This window comes from Gossypium raimondii, chromosome 5 (assembly GCF_025698545.1).
Source record: "Gossypium raimondii isolate GPD5lz chromosome 5, ASM2569854v1, whole genome shotgun sequence".
NCBI lineage: Eukaryota > Viridiplantae > Streptophyta > Magnoliopsida > Malvales > Malvaceae > Gossypium > Gossypium raimondii.
The window spans coordinates 34,471,588-34,493,605 of NC_068569.1; the positions used below are offsets into that span (position 1 = coordinate 34,471,588).

General features: G+C 30.0%; 1 protein-coding gene and 1 long non-coding RNA gene across 2 annotated transcripts; both read right to left on the reverse strand.

Moving 5' to 3' along the window:
- Nucleotides 1-2,747: 2,747 nt before the first annotated feature.
- Nucleotides 2,748-9,049, reverse strand: LOC105765833 (putative clathrin assembly protein At2g01600). Its single transcript, XM_012585092.2, has 15 exons — nucleotides 8,739-9,049; nucleotides 8,572-8,641; nucleotides 8,360-8,457; nucleotides 7,673-7,811; nucleotides 7,402-7,529; nucleotides 7,215-7,307; nucleotides 7,049-7,099; nucleotides 5,585-5,650; nucleotides 5,406-5,471; nucleotides 5,146-5,226; nucleotides 4,967-5,047; nucleotides 4,130-4,297; nucleotides 3,969-4,050; nucleotides 3,729-3,850; nucleotides 2,748-3,270 (listed from the first exon to the last, which is right to left on the reverse strand). The coding sequence occupies exons 1-15, from the start codon at nucleotides 8,826-8,828 to the stop codon at nucleotides 2,917-2,919; spliced, it is 1,689 nt and encodes a 562-aa protein (XP_012440546.1). The 5' UTR covers nucleotides 8,829-9,049; the 3' UTR covers nucleotides 2,748-2,916.
- Nucleotides 9,050-16,716: 7,667 nt separating this feature from the next.
- On the reverse strand, nucleotides 16,717-17,636 carry LOC105767546 (uncharacterized). Its single transcript, XR_008195840.1, has 2 exons — nucleotides 17,471-17,636; nucleotides 16,717-17,098 (listed from the first exon to the last, which is right to left on the reverse strand). It is a non-coding gene; the product is annotated as an uncharacterized LOC105767546 (long non-coding RNA).
- Nucleotides 17,637-22,018: the final 4,382 nt, after the last annotated feature.

A 22,018-nucleotide genomic window follows, 5' to 3' on the forward strand; every position in this document is an offset into this window, starting at 1 on the left:
ATGTATTAAATTTACGCCCAATTAAGCCTTTGTTGTTAACTAAAACAATCAATACAGACCCCTCATGGATACAACTTCGGCTTAATCTAATAATTTTCTCATAAAATATTAAAATTATAAAACTTATAAATATTATATATAAATAATTTTTAAAACTTATATCAAATTTTTACTTTTTAATATTAATACTTTTATAATTTTTTAATCATTTTATGAGAAAATATTAGATTAAACTAGAAGCTATTTGATTGGATTGATTTGTTAGTTTATTTTAACGATGAATAAAAGAAATTGGAATTAATTGATTATTTAAATTAAGTGGGAATTTAATAGTTTAATTATTTTTTTTTGAGGTATAATTGTTAAAATTAAATAAGGTTGTCGTGGGAAGCAAAGGAAAAGAGAGAGTTTTGGTGGGTAAAGCAACTGACATCTGTTGGGTTGAAACTTGAAAATTAAAATGGAAGTTGACGTTTGAGTCATGGTGTGTGTTGATAACAAAAAGATATAATACCATTTATAAACCCTTATTTTAACATCCAATTTTATGTTACTTAATATTATTAAATTTTACACTCTAAATTTTCTTTTTTGGGTTTTTCATTTTACTATCACAAAATTAATTATAAAAATAACACATATAATAAATTATTTACGAGAATGATATATTTTTAATAGCAAATTTAGGTGTCACCAAAATGTCATGCATCATTAGTCTCAAAAGTCATCCCACCATTTTCCAATTATTTCATATGAAAAAATAATTATTTGTAAAGTGGTGTTATCATTTTGTCAAGCAAAACAAAAAATTGTTGGTGTTTTCTTTAATTATTGTACAATATGGAAAAAAAAATACAAAAATCTAATGCATCGACAGCACTGTTCAAATTTTTTTTTTAAAGCAGGAGTAAAATAAAAGATTTGGCATGTGAGAAAAAACATTAAAGAATTGGCTGGGAAGCGGTTTTAAAATACAAAATTTGGTACCGCTACCATATCAGGCAACGTGATTTGGCTCACTATGCCACTTTTTTTAATAAAAAAAATTAAATCGATTCCACCAATGGGTGAAGCGACACCACTTAATTTTTTTTTTGTATTTCTTCAATATTGTACTGTATTTAAAGAAAATACGAATGATTTTTGGTTTCACTTGACAAATTGGTAGCACTACTTTAAAAATATTTTTTTAAGAAATGATGGGTGACTTAACACGTTAGCCACTGTTGAAAACATACCATTTTGATAAATAATTTACAAAATGTCCCATTTTCGTAATTAATTTTTTGTTTTTGGGTATTACTCATGTAAAAACCCAATATTTTTGAAATCCGTTTTGAAATAATTTCTCCTTGGGTTTGTTCTGTTGGTGGTGGTAAGTGAATAGGCTGATGGAGACATATTTTTGGTGTGAATAAGAAAGAGGGTCTTGCAGTATATGGTGTTGTCTAGGCAGTTAGTCGGGCAGGTCAAACTGAACTCAGTCCTGGAGTAAATAATTGTATCCATTAGTTTCAAAAACAAAACAACTATATAATTTTAAATATTGAATATTGATGTCAGTTTTTCCTTCAAATTATAATATTTCGAAACTAAAATTTTAATTTTATATACATTAAACTGCGCTATTGTGGATTTAATTTATCAACTTTAATTTGAGTTCTTGTAATTTTTTACTTGATAAATTTAGTCCCTATAGTTAATTTGAAATTTTCAATCTTGACTAAAATCATAGCAACTAAATGCATCTGGTTAAATTACACTATTAATCATCTATCATGCATAAAGTCGTAGATTTAGTCTAATTTCTCCAATTTGATCATTCATTAAATCTATTAATTAGCTTTTAAATAAGTAATATGTGAAAAATAAGTTGACATGAAATTAAATATGTGATAATATATTTACGCATAAGATTTTAGAAATAATAAACTTAATGAATTTAACAATTATCGTTTGATGAAGTCTGAAATGTTAAAAATTCAAAAAAAAGGAAACAAACTAAAATGACCAAATTAAAATCTGTAACTTATGCATAATACAAAAACTAAAACCAAAAGTTCAACCTGTCATGAAACATGTTTTTAAAAAGCATAAAGATACTTCTCCCCATCTCATTTTGAAGGGTTATTGTGTAGTTTATCCCTTGAACTTATTCAAAAGTACGTAGTCGGTACCTAAATTTGTATCTAGTTGATATCTGAACTTGTATTTCGTTACACACATTATCCCAATTTGTTAACAACATTAGTTTTGTAAGAGTTAACATGTTATTTGCCCATTGAACTTGTCCAAAAAATTATTAGATTTTAAAATTTTAAAACTTATGTTCACCATGTGTCATACTGAGACACTACATGTCATTATAGGATTGGTCATTAATACCACGTCAATACAAACTAACGGTGTTATTGTAAAGGCACAAACCTAAGTAACGGAATACAAATTCAAATACCAAGTACAAAAAAGTTCAGATACTACATAGGTACTTTTAGATAAGTTTGGAGACAAACTACATATTAACCTTATTTTATTTTAAAAAGAAAAAGACACTTAAGAGGGGGTCCTTTCAAAAATAAAAAGAGGCTATTTAGGCGTAAATTAATGATAAAAAAATAGAAGTCGAAAATTGATGAAAAATAGTACTTGGAGTTAATCAATTAAGTCCGTTGGGTTGGCAGCCAAGTCATGATGTACTCAAGATTAAATGCAAGTGGCAGAAAGCTGGGGAAATTTTCAACAAAATATTTAAGAATTGGTAGCAACAAATTATTATTACATCTTTAAATATCCACAGGCTGGCTTTTACAGCCCATACAAGTGCAAAACACAGGTGCTAAAAGCCATTCATCCTTTCTACACACTCTTCTCATCTCCCAACCAAAATACACACCCATCAACTCCTCGTATTTAACACTACAATAGGCCTGTGCTTCCACCAAATGGATTATTCGCATGTGGTTGAGCAAATGGGACCATTTGGTTAGCTGGAAATGCCCCCAACCCTGCATCACCAAAAGGATTAGATGGCCTCATCACCAAATGCTGCTGCGGATAGGTGGGTTGGTAGGAACCAAAAGGATTGTTCTGCTGCTGACCCATTGCTGCCATTTGAACTACTGTAGGGGTTGCAATGTTATTTGATACAGCAAATGGATCTTGTACCTCAAACGGGTTTGGTGCTGCAGTCCCGTATACAGGCTGCTGAGAAGCTCTATACGCTGCTTCATCGTATAAACTGTTGAGGGTGAGTGAGTCCAATCCACCAGCCTGACAATTATTGATAACAATATCGCTTAGATAATTTAGATTGTTTGCAACGGGCTCAGAAGGAAGATCCTCAATGTATCCTCACTCAGGTACTTAGATTTATCTTTCAGTTGCATGTATATCTTTAAAACGGGGCAAGCAATGAAAATCTAAACTGAAAATGCTGGAAGAAAGATACTTGATAAACTACCCAGAAATTTAAACCAGAAGTAAGAAGCCCTAGTTCCCAAAAAAAAAGTCCAGAATTAGCAGATCTCTCTTTCCTACAGGTACACATTTATATTTGGTAAGATTTCGTCCATATCCCCCACCTTCAATCATCCAAGTCCAATGTACAGACCTTTGAAGGTCATATCCTTAGAGTCATGTATGAATATGCATCGGACTTGGATACTTTAGTTAAAACAACATAGTCTCAGGCAAAAGAAATACATGCGAAATGATCAGAAAGAGCATACCAATTGTCTTTCAGTTGGTGCAGAAATATCAGTGCTTGGTGTAGTGACAAGGGCAAGTTCCCATCCAGTAGGATCAAAATCTTTTGGTTGGCCGGCACTAGAATTAAATGCTGAGGCAGTACCTGCAAAATAATGAAAAAAGTGTAACTTCTTAGCCTCACACGGCCAAAGATCAGAATAGTATCCATCAATAATGGAAGGGGAAGGGGGGGGGGGGGCAAAATACGAAACATAGTTTACCAGATTCAGTTGGAACAATGGCTAGTGCTAAAGCGTTACTTTCCTCAATTGCCGAGGCATTAGGAGCAGCATCATTCAATCCCTGAACCCAACAAAATGCAATCAATGAAAGAACGAAATAGAAAAATAGGATACATTATCAAGCTAAAAAAGAAACATACCAGTAAGTCGTCAGTGTCCAACTTGGTCTGAGGCACAGGAGGGGGAGGAGGAGCAGTCTCGACACTGGAAACTGCAACATCATCAGCAGGCGCAGATGGTTCAGGTTCATCATTGAATGATTTTGTATCTTCAGAAGGACCTTCCTCAGGTCTGTATGTTAATTGAAGCTGTAATAAAACGACACCATTAGTTTTATAGCATATATTTATTCAAAATAATGCTAAATTCCAATGCAAATTGAGAATTATTAATTAAACACAAGCAAATGAAGAGGGGAAAAAGTTTACAAGGTCCTCCATTTTAAGATCTAAAATCCCGAGCCAAGTTATATGAATCAACTTTTGCCATTACATTAGCAATTGCAACTAATCATGTTTGCTCACCATCTCAGCTTAGATTCTCAAGGCTTGATACCACTTCTTACAGCATTATTCTCATTTGCTTCATATTTGGAAACCATCTCTACCAACTTTACTCATATTTCCCAGACTTCATTTTTCTTCATGCACAGTTAATTGTTAGAATTAACAGTTTACCCATACACATCATGCAAATAAAGTTTCAAATCAACCCGCTATCCCTATCATATTTATAGAGTAATACAATCTTTATCATATATATTTAATGGTTGAATAAATACCATTCAAAATCTGCATGAATAAAACATTAAATACTGCCATTGGATTAAACAATATATACATAAATCATATAAAATTTATGAAAGAGTATAAAAGCAAATTAGTTTTACATTAATGTTAATGAATTCCTTATCTTTGTAGCATGTATGTATGTATGCGTGCATGTATTATCTGGAATAGAGTCGAAAGACTACTAACCACAGGTTCTGTTGGAACAGAAACCACACGTGGCGCTTCTCTAATGTACTCTTCCATGGTAGCAAGAAAAGATTGTGGTGGCTGAAACAATAATAGTGTTTAATTAACATCAAAGGATTGAACACAAAAGTCACAGAAGAGAAAACACAAACAACAAATCATCTCAATAGAACCCATACCTCCCGAAGAACAGGAAACTGGAAGTTCCTAGCAAGTTCCAATCCTTTGCAAACTTCATAGAAATCAGAAAGGCTATTAGCCTGCATCATAGACATTAAATATATTTTTACTAAGCAAACATTATATTTAACTGTTGACATCAAGACATCAAACCAGCCACAATTACTAACCAAATGAGAATGTAATCCAATAATCAGAGAAGTAACTAATTAGCAAAAGAATTGACACAAATGTAAATTTTAAGAGATTATATCTTCACCTGCTGACCAGCTCGCTTGTATACATCAAGTGCTTTGACAGCTTCATGTCTTGGCATCTCAAAAAACTGCAATAAAATAAAAAACCACAACTTGAGCTAAAGTGAAAAAAGAGGGGAAAACAGAAAAGCATCAGCATGAAACTAGGAAACTCTTTCTAAACAATGAAAAACCATGTCACCTTGTCAACAAGATTGATAATTCCATCATTAATAGCACAATATATTTTGAAACTCTCCTTTAATACCTGAAATTTGCAATATTGCGAGGTTAACATAGTTTCACAAGTAAAATATTTCCATTGTCAGATACTCATCATTTTACTTATTCCTAAGAGGGTAAAGAGGTTCTTAGGAAGATGTACAAGAATAGGTTTCTGACAATCTTTCTAACAAACACAGAAAACTGTCATGCAATCTTTAAAAGTAAAAAGGAGGTACACATACAAAATGGGGTTTTAAAATCTTATTCTCAAATCTGAAATTCCGAACATACATATATGTCACATAATCAATCAAATAGTTTTTTATATTATACCATCCTGCAATCACATCTTTTATTAACATCCATTTCATACGCAGGAAGCATAACTTCTAAACTTTAATAGCAATCCACCTTCTGTAAATCAAACATCTCCAGCCCCCCCAATCCTTTCTTTTGAGTAGGTAGGTTAACATGATTCTATAGGTAGCAAAATTAGCAATCATGTTCCAGCTCAATGTCATTTTTAAGGACTCAATGTGATTTATTTGTCCACTAATTAAATTATAAAGATTTCATTGATTTTCGCTATGATCTTTTCACGAATTCAGCCAAATTAAACAGTGGAATTTTAAAGAGGTTCAGTTAGACTTGAAATAAAAGGAAGCCAGTGTTCTCAAAATCAAGGGAGTCAAAGTTATAAGAGGAAATTTATGAAATTGTGCTGTTTATCTCTAAAATAGTTTGAGACACTAGGTTGAAATGTGAGAAGATGCTTGTTCAGTGGATTCTTCTCCCTTTTGGTTAGTAGTTATTTATAAGGGAAATAATTCCATGAACTTTGTACACCTTCCATATGGAAAATGAGAAACTCGTTAATGAGATGTTTAACCATTGGATTTAGCAACTCCAGATTCCACTAGTAGAAAACTCAAAACAAGAACTGGGGACTAGATAAGAATCATACATATGGTGCTCTTTAATAACAAAATCACTACACCAGTTCGATAACTGTGTAAAGAACTGCTTGACAATTAAGTTTCAACTCTTCAAACAAAGACTTTTCAACTAGATTAGTTGAGTGACTGGAGACCAGTAATAAGATAGAAGACGGATTGTGAATTACAAGTGCGCTGGGCCATACCAACTAGTATTCCTTTTCTTGTGTCTGACCAGAAGAGAATTCTTTTGAGACCATTCATTACAAGACATGAGATAGAAAAAAATGAATAGAACAAGTAGAATGAAAATCATAATCTAACCTAGATGGGAATCTGAAAGCAAAACTAAGCATCTAAGAAGACAAAGAAGACAAAGAATACTGCATGAAAGCCAGGTCCAGACACAACTAGTGATGATTTAAAATAAAATTGGCTAAATAAAATGACACACACATAATGAGGGAGAGAGAGGGGGAGGGAGGGGGGAGAGATATTGAACATACCAGAGCCAAAGCATACTGTATAACGTAGTTTCCTATAGCAGCACCTTCTGGCTGCAAAGAGAGCAGAGAAGCCCATTAACTTCCCAGATATAAGAACAAATAACAGAATCTATAACACATTGAGGAAATAAAACTAAAATTCTACAAGCTTAAAATGTATTAATACCCGGCAGCCAATGAGACGATGAAGCAATTGCTGCAGAGCAGGCAACTGCTCCAACAATTCTTCGCTGCCCAAATCCCTCGTTCTGCTGTAACCCTGCCCATTTAAGAGAACAAAATTTGCAGCAGACCATGAACCCACAATGGTAAAATCAAACACCAGTATAATTCTACAGAACAAATATTCCAACCTTATCCTGCCCCTGGGAAGGTCTTGGGAGGCGCTCAGCTTCAATGTCATACTTCAGAATCCTAAAGCATTCAAGTCTCTCTTCCAAAAACAAAGCATATGTACGTACCCAGGCAGAGCAATCCCATGCTGAAGAGCATATACAAAAAGGGGCAGGAGTGAATAAGCAAATCAATAGGAAGTTATTACTGATGAAGAGGAGACAAATAGAGAAGCACATGCAGACATATGCATAACCAATAGGCATAAAAGTAGAGAGATTTAAAGCTCACCGATAGGGCTAGAATCATCCTTGAAATTAGAAAGTTGGAGTATACGTGCTCGTTGCGAAAAGTTCAAAATTTCTTCCCTGAAAGTCGGGTCACCCTCCCTCAGCGCCCTATGGATAACTATGAGTGTTTTCAATGCAACCTATTAAATAAAGGAAAAAGAAAACTTACAATATAAGTTTGTCTATCTATATTAAAACAAGAGCTAGATGCTGATATATTGTAAAAAATCAATACAACTTAATTTATCAAATCATAAATGATAACTATGATGCACACAATGACTTGAGCAACTAAAGAACCATAAATAAAAAAAAAGTAAAAAAAACCAAACAACCATCCAACAATGCATGCAGAACTAGAATAATGAAGCTCAACTGCAAGAAACAGATTTGAGTGGAAAGATGTTGCAATGAACTCTTCCATAAATATGACGGGAAAACATACTACATGATGCACAGCAATACCTCGGATAATTGCATATTCAAGTTAATAATATCAACAGAGCAAGCCCGTAAACAAATCAATACGAAACAATTAACTTAAACTCCAGAAACAATTAATCGTAGCAATTGTAAACCCCAACTCATTCTAAAGCAAAAGCATCATCGTCCAATTGAACATTGATCCGATATCAAATTGAAAGACCAGAAGTCCTAAGATTTCATAGTCATGATAAGGAAATAATACCGTCCAATTATGAGTCTTGGCCAAACGGCGGGAAAGCGCATGAATGCAATAAGCAACATCTGCTCGAGGCCGAATCGCTGATGTGGCTAACAAGATTTCTGCAACAAAAACCAAATCCCAAAAAAATCAACCCAAATCCCAGAAATTGAAAACCCCGGAAAATCAAATTGGATCTGTAAATTTACACATCCAAAAACCCCAAAAGAACTCACTTCTAAGATGCCTTTCTTTCGGAGGACACTCGACATGGTTGGTAGCTTTAACTATAGCGACATCCAAATCCTAATTAGAAACATTTCACAAAAATAGCAAATCAAAATCCAATAAAATTTCGAATACTAAATATAGAAAAGAAAAAGGAGATCTCCCAAAGAATTACCGCGTAATCGCTATTGACATGAGCAAGACCGACTTTGGTGGAATCTTTAAGGGCGCCATACGCTTTTCTCCAAGTTTGAAGAGTCCCCATTTGTAGCGTCTAACCGCTTAAAAGAAAAATAATCCTCCGCACTAGGATTTTCACTTTCCTTTCTCAGTTTGATTACTAATAATTAAGCGTTGCTTGGGTTTTTCTTTTCCTTTCTTTTCTTTTCTTTATCGCAGAGGAAATAGAATGAAAGAAGAGGGAAAGAAAGAGAGAGAATCCAAAGATGGGCTGTCAGTTGCTGTACTGATGGACGCTTCCATCTAAACTCTAGTTTATAAATATAACTTTCTATTCATAATTTCTCCTCTTTTCTAACTATTTTCTAGACTATCCATTAATCCCATTATTTTTATTTCACTCTTTAAATATTACGTTTTAGTCACTTATATTATTGTATTGTAATATTTTATTCACTAAGTTGTTAATTACTATTAACGGTGTAACGGTAAGCTTTAATATAAGACCTGATCCCAGAAAAACTAAAAGAAAATCGTATATTGGTCCAGGCAAATCCATCCTGTGTAAAATAAGAGATAAATAAATCGAAATGCCTTTCATGATCTTATTGACTCAACCAGGAATTTTTTTTATGATACAGTTGTGAATTGCTCTAAGCACAATTGTTGCACAGTTTTGTTTTTGATTCTTTTTTATTTGTTCAAAAGGTTATTTTGTTTTTTTGATGTTTTGGCACGTTAAATTATTACTTCAAATAAAAATTTTAGATTAATTTATATAATTGATCTCCATATTTTTTTTGTTTTAAGCAATTTATTTTTTTCTTTTATATTCTTTTAATTCTCCTTTTTTTCTATTCTTTTAAGCTTCTCCCACTGTTTCCATCCCTTCTTCATTTCTTTTAATATAGTTTTTCTATATTTTCTATTTGTTAAAACTAGTCCTATCCTTTTATTTTTGAACAATTTAAATTTTTCGAGTGAGGCGAGCTTGTGGACTAGTTTTAACAAATGAAAACATAAAAAAAAACTATGTTAAAAGAAATAAAGAAGGAAGGAAAACAGAGGGAGAAGCATAAAAGAATAGGAAAAAAAAGGAAAGTTAAAAGAATATAAAAGAAAAAAATTAAATTTCTCAAAATGAAAAAATATAGGGACCAATTGTAGAATTTAACCTAAAATTTTAGTTTGAGAAGATGATTTAATGTGCCACATCAGCTTGTCGTTACACCATTAACTGCAATTAACGGCTCAATGACTAAAATGTTACAACGCGATAATATAAATGACTAAAATGTAACATTTCAAACATAAGTGACTAAAATGTAACCTTAAGTAAACAAAAGTGACTATTTTAGTAGTTTATCCTTTTTGATTTTGATATAATATAGAAGTATTCTTTATTAAAATAAATTTTCTATATCATGCTATGTAAATAAATATAATTTATGCTTTAATTGAAACATAAAATTGTTATAACATGCTTAATGATTCAAAAATTTTTAAATTGCACCAAAAATTTAAAATAATTAGAAATAAATTTAAATAATATTTAATTTTATGATAATTAAATCATATATGTTTTATAATAATACTATTTATCTTTACAATAAATATTAAGATAATATTATTTAACTTTATTTTAATTAATATTATTTATCTTCCTGATAAATGTATTATTACGTTTTACTTTTAAAATTTGAACTGTAAACTATGTTTTTAAAGATAAATAAAAAATATATTATTTAAATTAAATTTTCTATGAAAGTTTTAAATTTAAACTAAATATTAAAATTAATAAATTGGTTAATGAAAAAGTAGAATAGTTAAAATTAATATTTAAATTAGAATTAGAATTAATTTATTACATCTTGAATTTAAATTTAGAATTTAAATTTTAACTATTATAGCTTGAATAGTTAAATTACATTGATATTTTTTAAAAATCTAATTATAAGAAGTTTAAATATATAAAAAATTTTAAAAGATAGTCATTTGTGAAGTTTATAACTATTTTTTAAGTATTGACTTCAAGTTGTGTTTCTGTAACCAAAACTATGATCAGAATAAAATATTATTTTATTAATTTATATTTTAGAACACTGTAAAGACAATTTAGATATACAGTTACATAAGTAAATAAAACTAAATATATCACCACAGTATATTTAGGTACCTATGTATATTTCCATTTTCTTTTCATTTTATGAGGAAAAAATAACAATAATAATACAACATGAGAATAAACAATATAATATAATAACAAAAAATCCCTGAAATCAAACCCGACCATACTTCAGTAATAATTCGGTTATTAAAGTCGTCTAGATTAACAGAACTATCACTTGAAGCCATCGCTTCATACTCTGCCCTTTCATCCTTTAGTTTATCCTAATAAATTAATCAATGAGTTAGAAATGAAATATATAACCAAACAAATGCAACATAACTTGGCATTATTTGCATTACAAACGACGAATTAAACCATTATAATTAAACATGATAAATATTTAAAATAATTCAAAATTTATTAAGTAAATATACCATAATTTCTGCAGCTTCAGTAGTTATAGAGATCCATCTTTCTTTCTATGTGTAATGTCAAAAAGTTGAAGTTGTCTAACTTTTTGACTAGACGACAATTCCTACAATATAGTAGGAAAAATATTATTTAGTAGAAAGTAATTAATATTTCACACAATTAATAAATTCAAAATACCTCTTCATCAGCTACATAAGCAAAACTTTTCGACCCAACTGTGTGCGTGAATTTTTGTTTTTGCTTACTTATAGTTCCAACTCGCTAACGATCCTACATTATGAAATTATTATTACATATATAGTAAATACTATAAACAAAAATAAATATAAGAGTTTGGAAGTACATAATACCTCTCATTTATTTGAATTCCAAAATCTAATTGTATCATCCCATTGGTACCTCAGCATTCCTGGTGGGACAATTCGCAATTTCTCTTCGAGGCTTATATTTTTCTTAAAATATTCCTTCTTTAAAGTACTTTTATGATCTCTCCATTTCTTTGCTAATACTTTCTTCACATAATTGTCCGAGACCACTAAAGCAAATCTCTCCTGCAAATAACACAAGTTAGAAGGTAAATATAAATGAAAATTAAGCCAAAGTATTATAAATTACATTCATGTTATTACCTTCATATTATCGAGAGCTTAATTTTTGTTACTATCAGGCATATGATTCCATGACTCATAGTTGATTGACAACAGATTGACATTTCGTGCTATAATGCCCAAGTATCCTGCTAAAAGTCGAGCTTCTGATCTAATAGGTTGACCATGACTGTTTCTAGATACTTTGACACGCTCCACAGAATTTAGATCGTATAAATCCTTTAATAGCATACGTCCTCGATTTTTACGCCTCCCACCATTTTCAGCTAAAAAATGGTATATGATATATAATATAAGAATTTGAAACAAAAATCAATAATAAAAGTCAACATGCATATAAATTAAAGTTAACATTACTTTGAATTTCTGTACAGGTTCGTCAACTGTATTCAGAACATTCGAAGATCCAATAGCAGTCTGTTGATCACTATTTATTTCTTCCGAATTCGGAGGATTTTGAATAATATTTAGATCTGGCAATATTCTTCCAGGCATATTATCTGCAATACACATAAAATAGTTGAAATATTAGTAACTAATTACAACAATAATAATACATATAAAATAGTTGAAATATTTAACAATATCAAGATTTAAATTATAATATTACATATAATTAAAAAAATGTAAAATCTTACTACATCATGATTCGTAAATATCTTCATCCACATCCTGGCGAACCCATTGAAATTGTATACTAGTACTAGGGATAGTTTCATTTAAGTTTTGTTCTGGAAAAGGCAAAGTTTCTGATCTTTCGTCGATGTCATCTCTACTTCCATTGCCCATGTCAAACAAGTCTCTAGGGGTGTTACAGAGTACAACGTACAAACCCTCATCAGTTGGATCTTTCGAGTAAAAAACTTGTTTGACTTGAGAAGAAAATACATACGACTCGTCTATCAATTGTTGTCTAGTGTGAATTAATCGAGAGAAGTTCAACATTGTAAAATCAAATTGATCTTTTTTAATTCCGCGAGCAATATTAACATCAGCCTAATCACATCGAAATAAGACAACCTTCCGTTTGCCATAGTAATCCAACTCAATAATGCCTGTAAAAAGTTCGTAATACACCACATTTCCCTCAACAGGATTACTGTCCCTAGCACTAGCATAACTTGTAATTGAAAAATTAACAACTATTCCACAATTTTGAGTCCTCCTCAATCTTTAGCAAGATTTTGTATGAAGCTTGAATCCATTAATGAGGAAGGCATTATATCTTTTTGCTACTCTATTCGGACCTTGGGAAAGCCATTTAACTTATTCATTGACGTCCTTTCCACTCCAAACCTATTGAATTGAAAGTAAATTGATTAATTATAATGTTATACGAAAACATTATTATTTTTCATTGAAAGCTTCAGTTGCATACCGTCTACCTTAACCATTCATGAAAAGATTCTGGGAATAACTTATGAATCTCTCGATGTTGTAATCTTCAGGAGCGTGAATAAGATCTCAAGACTTGTTTAAACTCACTATGTTAAAAAATGGATTACTTGGTTAGAAAATAAACAAATGAAAAAGATGAATATTTATCAAATTCTAAAACTTACTTGCGTAATGGTTCAATTGAATCGTGGTGAAAAAGAACATATCGATGTGCTTGTACCCAGGATCTATCATCTAAGTGTGCAATTTCAACTTTACCGATTGGTTGTCTATAACTTCGAAATAGATAAGTTTCAACTAAGTTATGATTAGTGAGCCCAACATTTCTACTTGGTCTATTCAGTTTTGTTTCAACATCTTCTAAATATCTAGAGCAGAAAGTCATACACTTTTCTACTAAGTAACCTTCAGCAATTGATCTTTTTGGATAACACTTATTACGACAATAAGACTTCAATTTGCATAGGAACTTAAACATGATATACAACATTATCAAAAGTTGTGATTAAAGCTATATTCATGAATGAATGAAAACTTTTCAAATAAATTAGCACCTCTCTATAGGATACACCCACCAACAGAAAATCGGTCCACCAAGTTTTGCTTCATAAGGGAGATGGATTAGCAAGTGCACCATAATAGTAAAGAACGAATGTGGAAAGATTTTCTCCAAGTTGCATAAAGTCAATGCGGCTTGATCTTGTACTTTCTCAAGTTCTTCAACAATCAGAACTTTGCCACAAATAGCTTTCATTATTTGGATAGTTCAATTATACAATACATCACCTTTTTTGACATACAACAGCGTAAAGCAACTGGCAGTAAATCTTGCATCAAGATGTGATAATCATGTGATTTTAGGGAATATAGTCTTTGATCTTTAAGACTCACACATTGAGATATATTTGATGCATACCCATCTAGGACCTTTATATCCTTCAACACTGTGCAGAACACTTCTTTTTCTTTCTTCGACATTGCAAAAATTTCGATCCCTCATAAAGTTCTTCATTTATTTCATTAAGTAACTTGTAGAACTTTGCCGCTTCTCCATTTGACTCTTCATCAAGTGCACTTCTTCCCGTTTCGGTAAAAGTATTTCCACCAATATCATAATCATTGGATGCAATAATTTCAGGTGGAAATAATTGCAAACCATGACTATGCATATTAAAATGCATCCCTCAACATGCCTTCCATGTCATCTTCTCTATGAGGACAAGCCGGATTAATCGTTGAAGAGGTTCTACGAAGTGTACACTCTCCATGGAAAATCTATTTTTTATACCCCCGAATAAAGCCATCAACAATTAGATGTTCGTAGACAACTTCACGAATATGCCAATTGATGTTGCCACACTTCTTACATGAACAAAGAATCATATTCTCTTGGCTTGCATTTTGAAATGCAAAATTTAGAAAAGTTTTTACTCCATTTCGATAATCTTTGCTTACCCTTGACAAATCCATCCAACTCTTATCCATTTCGTAGTTCTTGAAGTCTAAAGTTGACAATAAATTACAGTTACTTAAGTGTTCTAAATAGATTTAAGTCAAATTTCAATTCTAATTTGTATATTATGTTCAAATTTATATCTCAATGTTTATAATATGATTAATTAATCTAAATTTTTATTCGTAAATTTAAGGCTATAAATAAATAGTTAATAAGTTGGATCTTTGTTTATTTATATTCGTTTGTTAAGTTGAATAAATCAACATTAATAAGAATTTAAAATTTGTTTTATTAAATTAACCTAATATAAATGAAACATATCCAAATTAATTATCTTCCTGCTAGTTTAAAACTAGTTTAGTAAATCATTTAAAATCAACTATTGTTTAGTTATATAATTAGTATTATTATTGCTTATGTGTTTCTTTTATTTATTTATAATTTGTTTATTACTATTTATGTTTGTTTATTTATTTCTTAAAAAAATAAGAAACGTGTAACTTATATAATTAAATGAACACATTTAACCTAAATTGATAATATCACAAGGAGATATGTAAGATATCACGCCTTAATTCAAACCACCAACATGAATTTATCTCAAAAGAAATGTTGTATTAAATTAAAACATGCAAGTAATACGAGGTACTTACAAATGCAGTTAAGGAGAGCTTAAAATGGGGTTGTTTGATTAGGCAATTCAAATGAGTTTATCGAATACTTCTTTTATAGGGATCCAATTCACTGTTTCAATAAAAAAACATAATAAATAACTGATAAGATAAATTGACATTAATATATATTAATTCATGTTATTTAAATTTATTGAATCCCAAGCAGTTAGATGCATATGCAAAATTGTAAATTGGTGAATGCATAGTGGAATTAAGTCTTTTATTTTACACCTACAATTTAGATTAAATTATATTTTTTTAAAAATTAATAAAATCAGTAATTGATCTAACACATTTTATATATAATTAAAAGATTATATTGATTTTCAACTAATTAATTTAATGAGTCTGATTATTAAAATTTTAAAATAAGACTCATATTATAAGGATTTAATTTAATTTAAAAATAAAATAAAAAATTGCTCTCTTTTAAAGAAAAGGTCCCACCAATATAATCAAAATTAATTAAAACAATTATTTAATTTTGTACTATTTTATCAATAAAAGTTATTTTAGTATAGGTGAGTTAATTCATCTCACAATTTTATTTTATTTTTAAATTTGAGTAGTCATTTTTCAAATATTTGGACAAACATGTTTTTATCATAAATCTATAATTTACTTGCATTTTTGTTATAAAATTTAATATATGTTAAAAATTTCTCAATTATTGTGCTAACTTAAATATGGGCATCTGAAATAGATTCAAGAGATAGTAAAAATTTAAAAATAGGTAAAATGTGTAAGAGAAATTCACCATTTAAAATGCATTGGAAATATCCAATATTCAGTAAATAAGTTTTTTTTATTTTAATTTTATAACTATGATATAAAGTTAGATGCTATATTTGAAGAGAAACACCTAACAATCTACTCAATATTGTTTTAATTGTTGACAAATGTGAAATTAAACCATAGCTAATTGAAACTTGCATATCTATGAATCTCATTCAATAGATTCACATAATATGGGAAAGCAACCGTTAATTATATACAATTTAAAACATATATATTGTTAAAACTTGTCATTTATTTCAGTCAAAATCTAATTAAAATGTATTACTTGCATTTTCTATTCATATTTCATTATTTGATGCATTCTCAGTAAATAAAATATATAATTTGTATTATTTTTCAGAACATACTTTAAAAAAAATAAAATGGAAAATATGGATGAAGGCATATTTTGCTGTCTGGCTGTCCATGAGTTGGGCCTTCTTAAATTTCTTACCCAATTTGTTTTCTTTTTCTTTTTTCCAAAAGAAAACAGTGTAAAAAAGAGAGCAAGCAGGAAAGCAAGAGGAAGATGGTAGCTAGGATAAAAGGATAGTAGGTAAATTACATGTCAAAGTCAGGAAACTTTTACCCAAATATTTTGAACAAAAAGAAAGTGTAGAAGAAGAAATTACCTATCTCTATGTACCGAGTAGACAATTGATATTTTCCTACAAGCATTAGGAAGAAAAAAAAAAATCAAAATTCAATGGAAATAGTTACAACATTAGAAGTAAGCAATGAAGATTGGGCAACATTCAAATAGCTCCAGCAACAATCAGCCAGCACTTGTGCCAACTTTACGAAGCTCCAAACGTATAAAAAAAACTGAACAAAGAAACATGGAAAGAAAAAGCTTCAATTTTCTTTCTTCGAAAGGAACTGTTGTGCATGGAACACCAGCTGAAAAACAGAAGGGCACCAAAGAGTAAGAAAGAGAGATGTATAAAGAATGAAATCTTGTCTACACCTGCTCAACTTCAACCATTTTTTTTCTTTTTACACTAATTCATGCTGTATATGTAATTTTACAGTAACAAGAACACAAAGAAATCAAGAAAAAAAATTATGTATAGGAAATTTGTTTGTTATCGTGTCATGACATGCTTCTGTTGAACTTCAGATTTCAATAAGTTAGATTACCCCAAGGTGATTTCTATTACTGGTCTATACTTCGACAGACACTCTACTTACCATTGCATGCTGTAGCAATGCAGATTACTTTTTTTTCCAAATATTATGAATACAATTAATCAGTAGAGTTTATTTCCTCACCTTAATGTCTGACAATCTTAATGGTCCATCTACTCCAACTTTATTTCTTTGGTCCATTGACCAACTATTTGTAGCCTTATTTTGCTGATCTTTAGCTGTAAATAGAAAGCATGGCCAATCATATATTGTGTTCTTCTAAAAAAAGAAAAATAGAAACCATGCATAAATAGGCATAGCAAGAAAGCAAGTAAGGACATTGCAACCAAATTCGAAGAAACCATGAATAAATAGGCATAGCAAGAAAGTAAATAACAAAAACCATGCATAAATATGCATCAATACCATTAAACATAGCAAGTTGAAACTTGTTACAATATGGGAAATGCGGAAAAGTTGGGTCGAGAAATTAAAAAGGATAGCGCACCTCGGCAAAGAAGATTATGTTTGGTGGGTGGAGAGGAGAATACCTGTGACCTGCTTTGGGACAATGTTATCTGCCAACTAATGCTAATAACTACGTATCTGATCTAAACCCAAACTTTAATGTTTCCCCAAACCAAAACCCTGCAAGAAAACAAATTAACATTCATAAACCCAGTACAGTAGAAACACACACCAAGTGCTAGCAAATATTTACCTAAACCAGCTTGCAAATAGAAAAAAAAATCGTGAAGCTTCCTCAAATGCTAAAAAAATTCCTAAACATTGAAATTACTAAAGCTCCATTAGTACCACATCTTAAAAATGGTGTGATAAAAACTCAAATTATAAGATAAATTTTATATTTGGAAACAATATTGAGTAGAAGATATTAGCAACAACAACACACATCGCTAGATTGAGCTATTATGTGTTATATCATATAATTAGAAGATTACTATTTACACATATCTATATCGAAACTCTCATGTTTAAATAAAAGTTTATTATTTTGTTTCCAAAAATGAATTTTATAAGTGAATATCTCATTAACTAGTATATCAATCACAAAAATTGGAATGGTTATATGTTAGAATAATTTTGGTCCATCCCTCACCAAAATTCAAGTTGCAGGGCATGCCAATTAGTCTTTAGACTTCAACTCACATAAATTCTTCCAAAACAAAATATATATATTTAAGGTAGATTAATATTTTCTATATTCGTATTTTTTTAATATTATATATAGGAAATCGTTTACCTTTCACACAAATTCTTCCAAAAAAAAATGCTTATGTTCTTAAAAAGAAACAGTGCTACTAAATAATTTAGTTAATCAAGCACTTATGTTCCTATTACCCCAATTTTCTAAGCACCCAACTAGCATAATAACACAATGTACTTGACTGAACCATCAATGAAAACTCAGAATTCAGAAGAAAAGAGAAAATAAATTACAACAGATCTAGAGATTAAAGGAAAACACAAAAATAAAAAGCCAATAAGAAAATTAAAAATTTTCTAAAATTTTAACACGATTGAAGCTAAAATTTCTAAAATTTTAACACGATTGAAAATTAAAGGAAGCAGAACCAACCAAAGACAATGTGGATTGAAACTAAAACAATTTCTAAAATTTAACACGAAATACATTATAAAAGTAAATTTTAAGAAACCCAAACCAAAATGTAACAGTCCGATTTTCAGTGATGTCGGAAAAAATGGTTCGAGGCCACCAAATCCGATGAGTAAGCTCGTAAATTTTATTATTTAATATTTACGAGTCAAATATGGTTTAAAAAAATTTTGAATTAGTAATTTATGTATTATAATGAATTATTAGATTCAAGTGATAAAACCCTAGTTCAAGTGGTTTTAGAAAATAAGGTATCGGGACTTCGTTTCTATAAACTGAGCCGTGAATATTTTTATAAATATTTAAGGAGTGTCATTAAGGTAGTATTAAATTTTCGTTAAAAACTTTTAACGTTTCGACAATTAATTAATTAGAAAGGACTAAACTGAAAAAGGTGTAAAACTTACTAATTATAATAAAGTGATTAAATGGCTTGATTAATAAATAAAAAAGGACCTAAATAGCAATTATGCCTAAATGAAAAGATGAGGCGGCATAACATGGAAAAAAATAATAAAATAAAGCCATTAATGGCAAAATTGTAATTAAATTAAAACTAAAAAAATAAAAGTGAAATTAGAAAGTTTCTAGACAATTCTTTATTCTTCTCCCAATTTTCGGTTCAAAAACAGACATGGGAGAGCTCCTTGAGCTGTTTCTTCAATTTTGCTTCATGTGAGTTCAATTCTTACTCGTTTCTTATAATTTTTATATTTTTGAGATTATTACAATTATGTCCAACTAAATCTTACTCTAGTTTTTGATTTTTTAAATATTTTGAATGTTTTCATTGATGAATATATATGATTTTAGTTATTAAATGATGAATTTGAGATGTTGATTGATATTTAAAAGTATTTTATTAAGTAATGTTGATAAATTTTTCGATTAGGGACTAATTTGTTAAAATAGTAAAAATATAAGGGTTTTTGTGAACTTATTTCAAAATTGGGCTGTATTTAATACCATGAATATTCTTATAGCATGTGTTTGCATTAAAAAATGGTTAATTTGCATGATTTGGGCTCAAGGACTAAATTGAATAAAAGCAAAATTTTAGGGAAATTTTGTAAAATTTCAAAATGACCAAATTGCATGAAATGAATTGTTTTATTATTTAAATTAATAAATTGGATGAAATATTAATTTAGATCAAGATCGGGTGGAAAATTGAAGGAAATAAAAATTACCAAAATGCCCCTGTATCTTGGTATTTTTGCAATTTAGCCTAGTAAGTTCGTATGAACTATATTCTGTATAATCTTGATTAAAGTGAATGTTATTTGGTGATGGATATTATATATATGTATTCTATTGTTGGAATTGAATTATTATTGGAAATAAATTATCGAATTTAATACTCAGTTTGGATTGAACGCGAGATTGAGTACAATTGTTCTATGGCAAAGGATGAATTGACGGATAAGACCATAACTGGGTTATGGCAATATGAACGTAAGACCATGGTTGGACCATGGCAGTGTTTATATATAAGACCATGGCTGGGCTATGGAATTCTGATGATAAGACCATAACTGGGTTATGGCACTATGGACGTAAGATCATGTTTGGACCATGGCAGTGTTTATATGTAAGACCATAGCTGGGCTATGGCATTCTGATAATAAGACCATAACTGAGTTATGGCACTACGAATGTAAAGGATGAATTAACGGCAAATTACCCAAGTAAACCGAGGTTCAGCATTTATTGCGAACTTTCGTGTTTACTTTCTGTTTAGCTCTCATGAGCTTCTGTTAAGCCTTTGGGCTACTTAAAACGATGTACTCATATCCGTAAGTCATTCTTCGAATGGTAAAATAACATGAGTTGTTTTTGGATGATATATGTATATGAAAAAACAGTAAGAGAATGATATGTGTCATGATATGTATATATATCAATATCTTGATATGTTGATACATGGAAATTATGTAAGTTGTGATGAGTAATAAACTTAAGTGTGATATGTTGATAAAATAAGTTGTTTTTGGATGATATATGTATATGAAGAAACAATAAGAGAATGATATGTGTCATGATTTGCATATATATCAATATCTTGATATGTTGATACATGGAAATTATGTAAGTTGTGATGAGTAATAAACTCAAGTGTGATATGTTGATAAAATAAGTTGTTTTTGGATGATATATGTATATGAAGAAACAGAAGAGAATGATATGTGTCATGATATGTATGTATATCAATATCTTGATATGTTGATACATGGAAATTATGTAAGTTGTGATGAGTAATAAACTCAAGTGTGATATGTTGATAAAATAAGTTTATCAATGTTGAATTTATATGAAATATGTTCAAGTATGCTAACAAGTGTTGTTGTTGACACTTAGACAAGTGCCAAGTTACTGGTTAAATAGTAATATGTTTATTACATGATGCGTTGAAAGGGTAAGTGCTCAAATGAAAATATACTTGTGCTCATGAAAGAGTGGTAAGTTTTTAGTTATGCAATTTATTATAAAATGAGTTATCATGTGATTAATTCGAAAAAGGTCTATGTTTAAATGCACTAGCTTGTATCTATGGTTGAATGATATGCTTATGACTAGTGTGTTATGCATATGGAATGAGTATGGAAAGTAAAGAAATGCAAATGAAAATAAAGAAATTTTGGACGAGTTAAAGTTGTTTAAAATTCTACTATGCTAGAAATATTATGTATAAGTGATACTATAGATTTATTCACTTAGTGAGTTGTTAAATATAACTTCATGAGTATTGTGGTAGAAACATTAGATTATTCTTGATAAATATAAATTTCATATTTGAAAAGGAAGTATTATGATTAAATTTTATATGAGCTTACTAAGCATTCATTGCTTATGTATTTGTTTTCTTCTACTTTTTAGATTATCGGAAGCTCGATTGGGTTGGAAGCTTGTCGGAGATATATCACACTATCCATTGGTTCTATCGGTATTTTCGAATGTTTTGATTTTGGTTATAATGACATGTATAGGGATTTTGTTTAATGATGGCTTATGTGTAGTGTGTTGAGTTTAGCCACTTATTTTGGCTAGTTTTG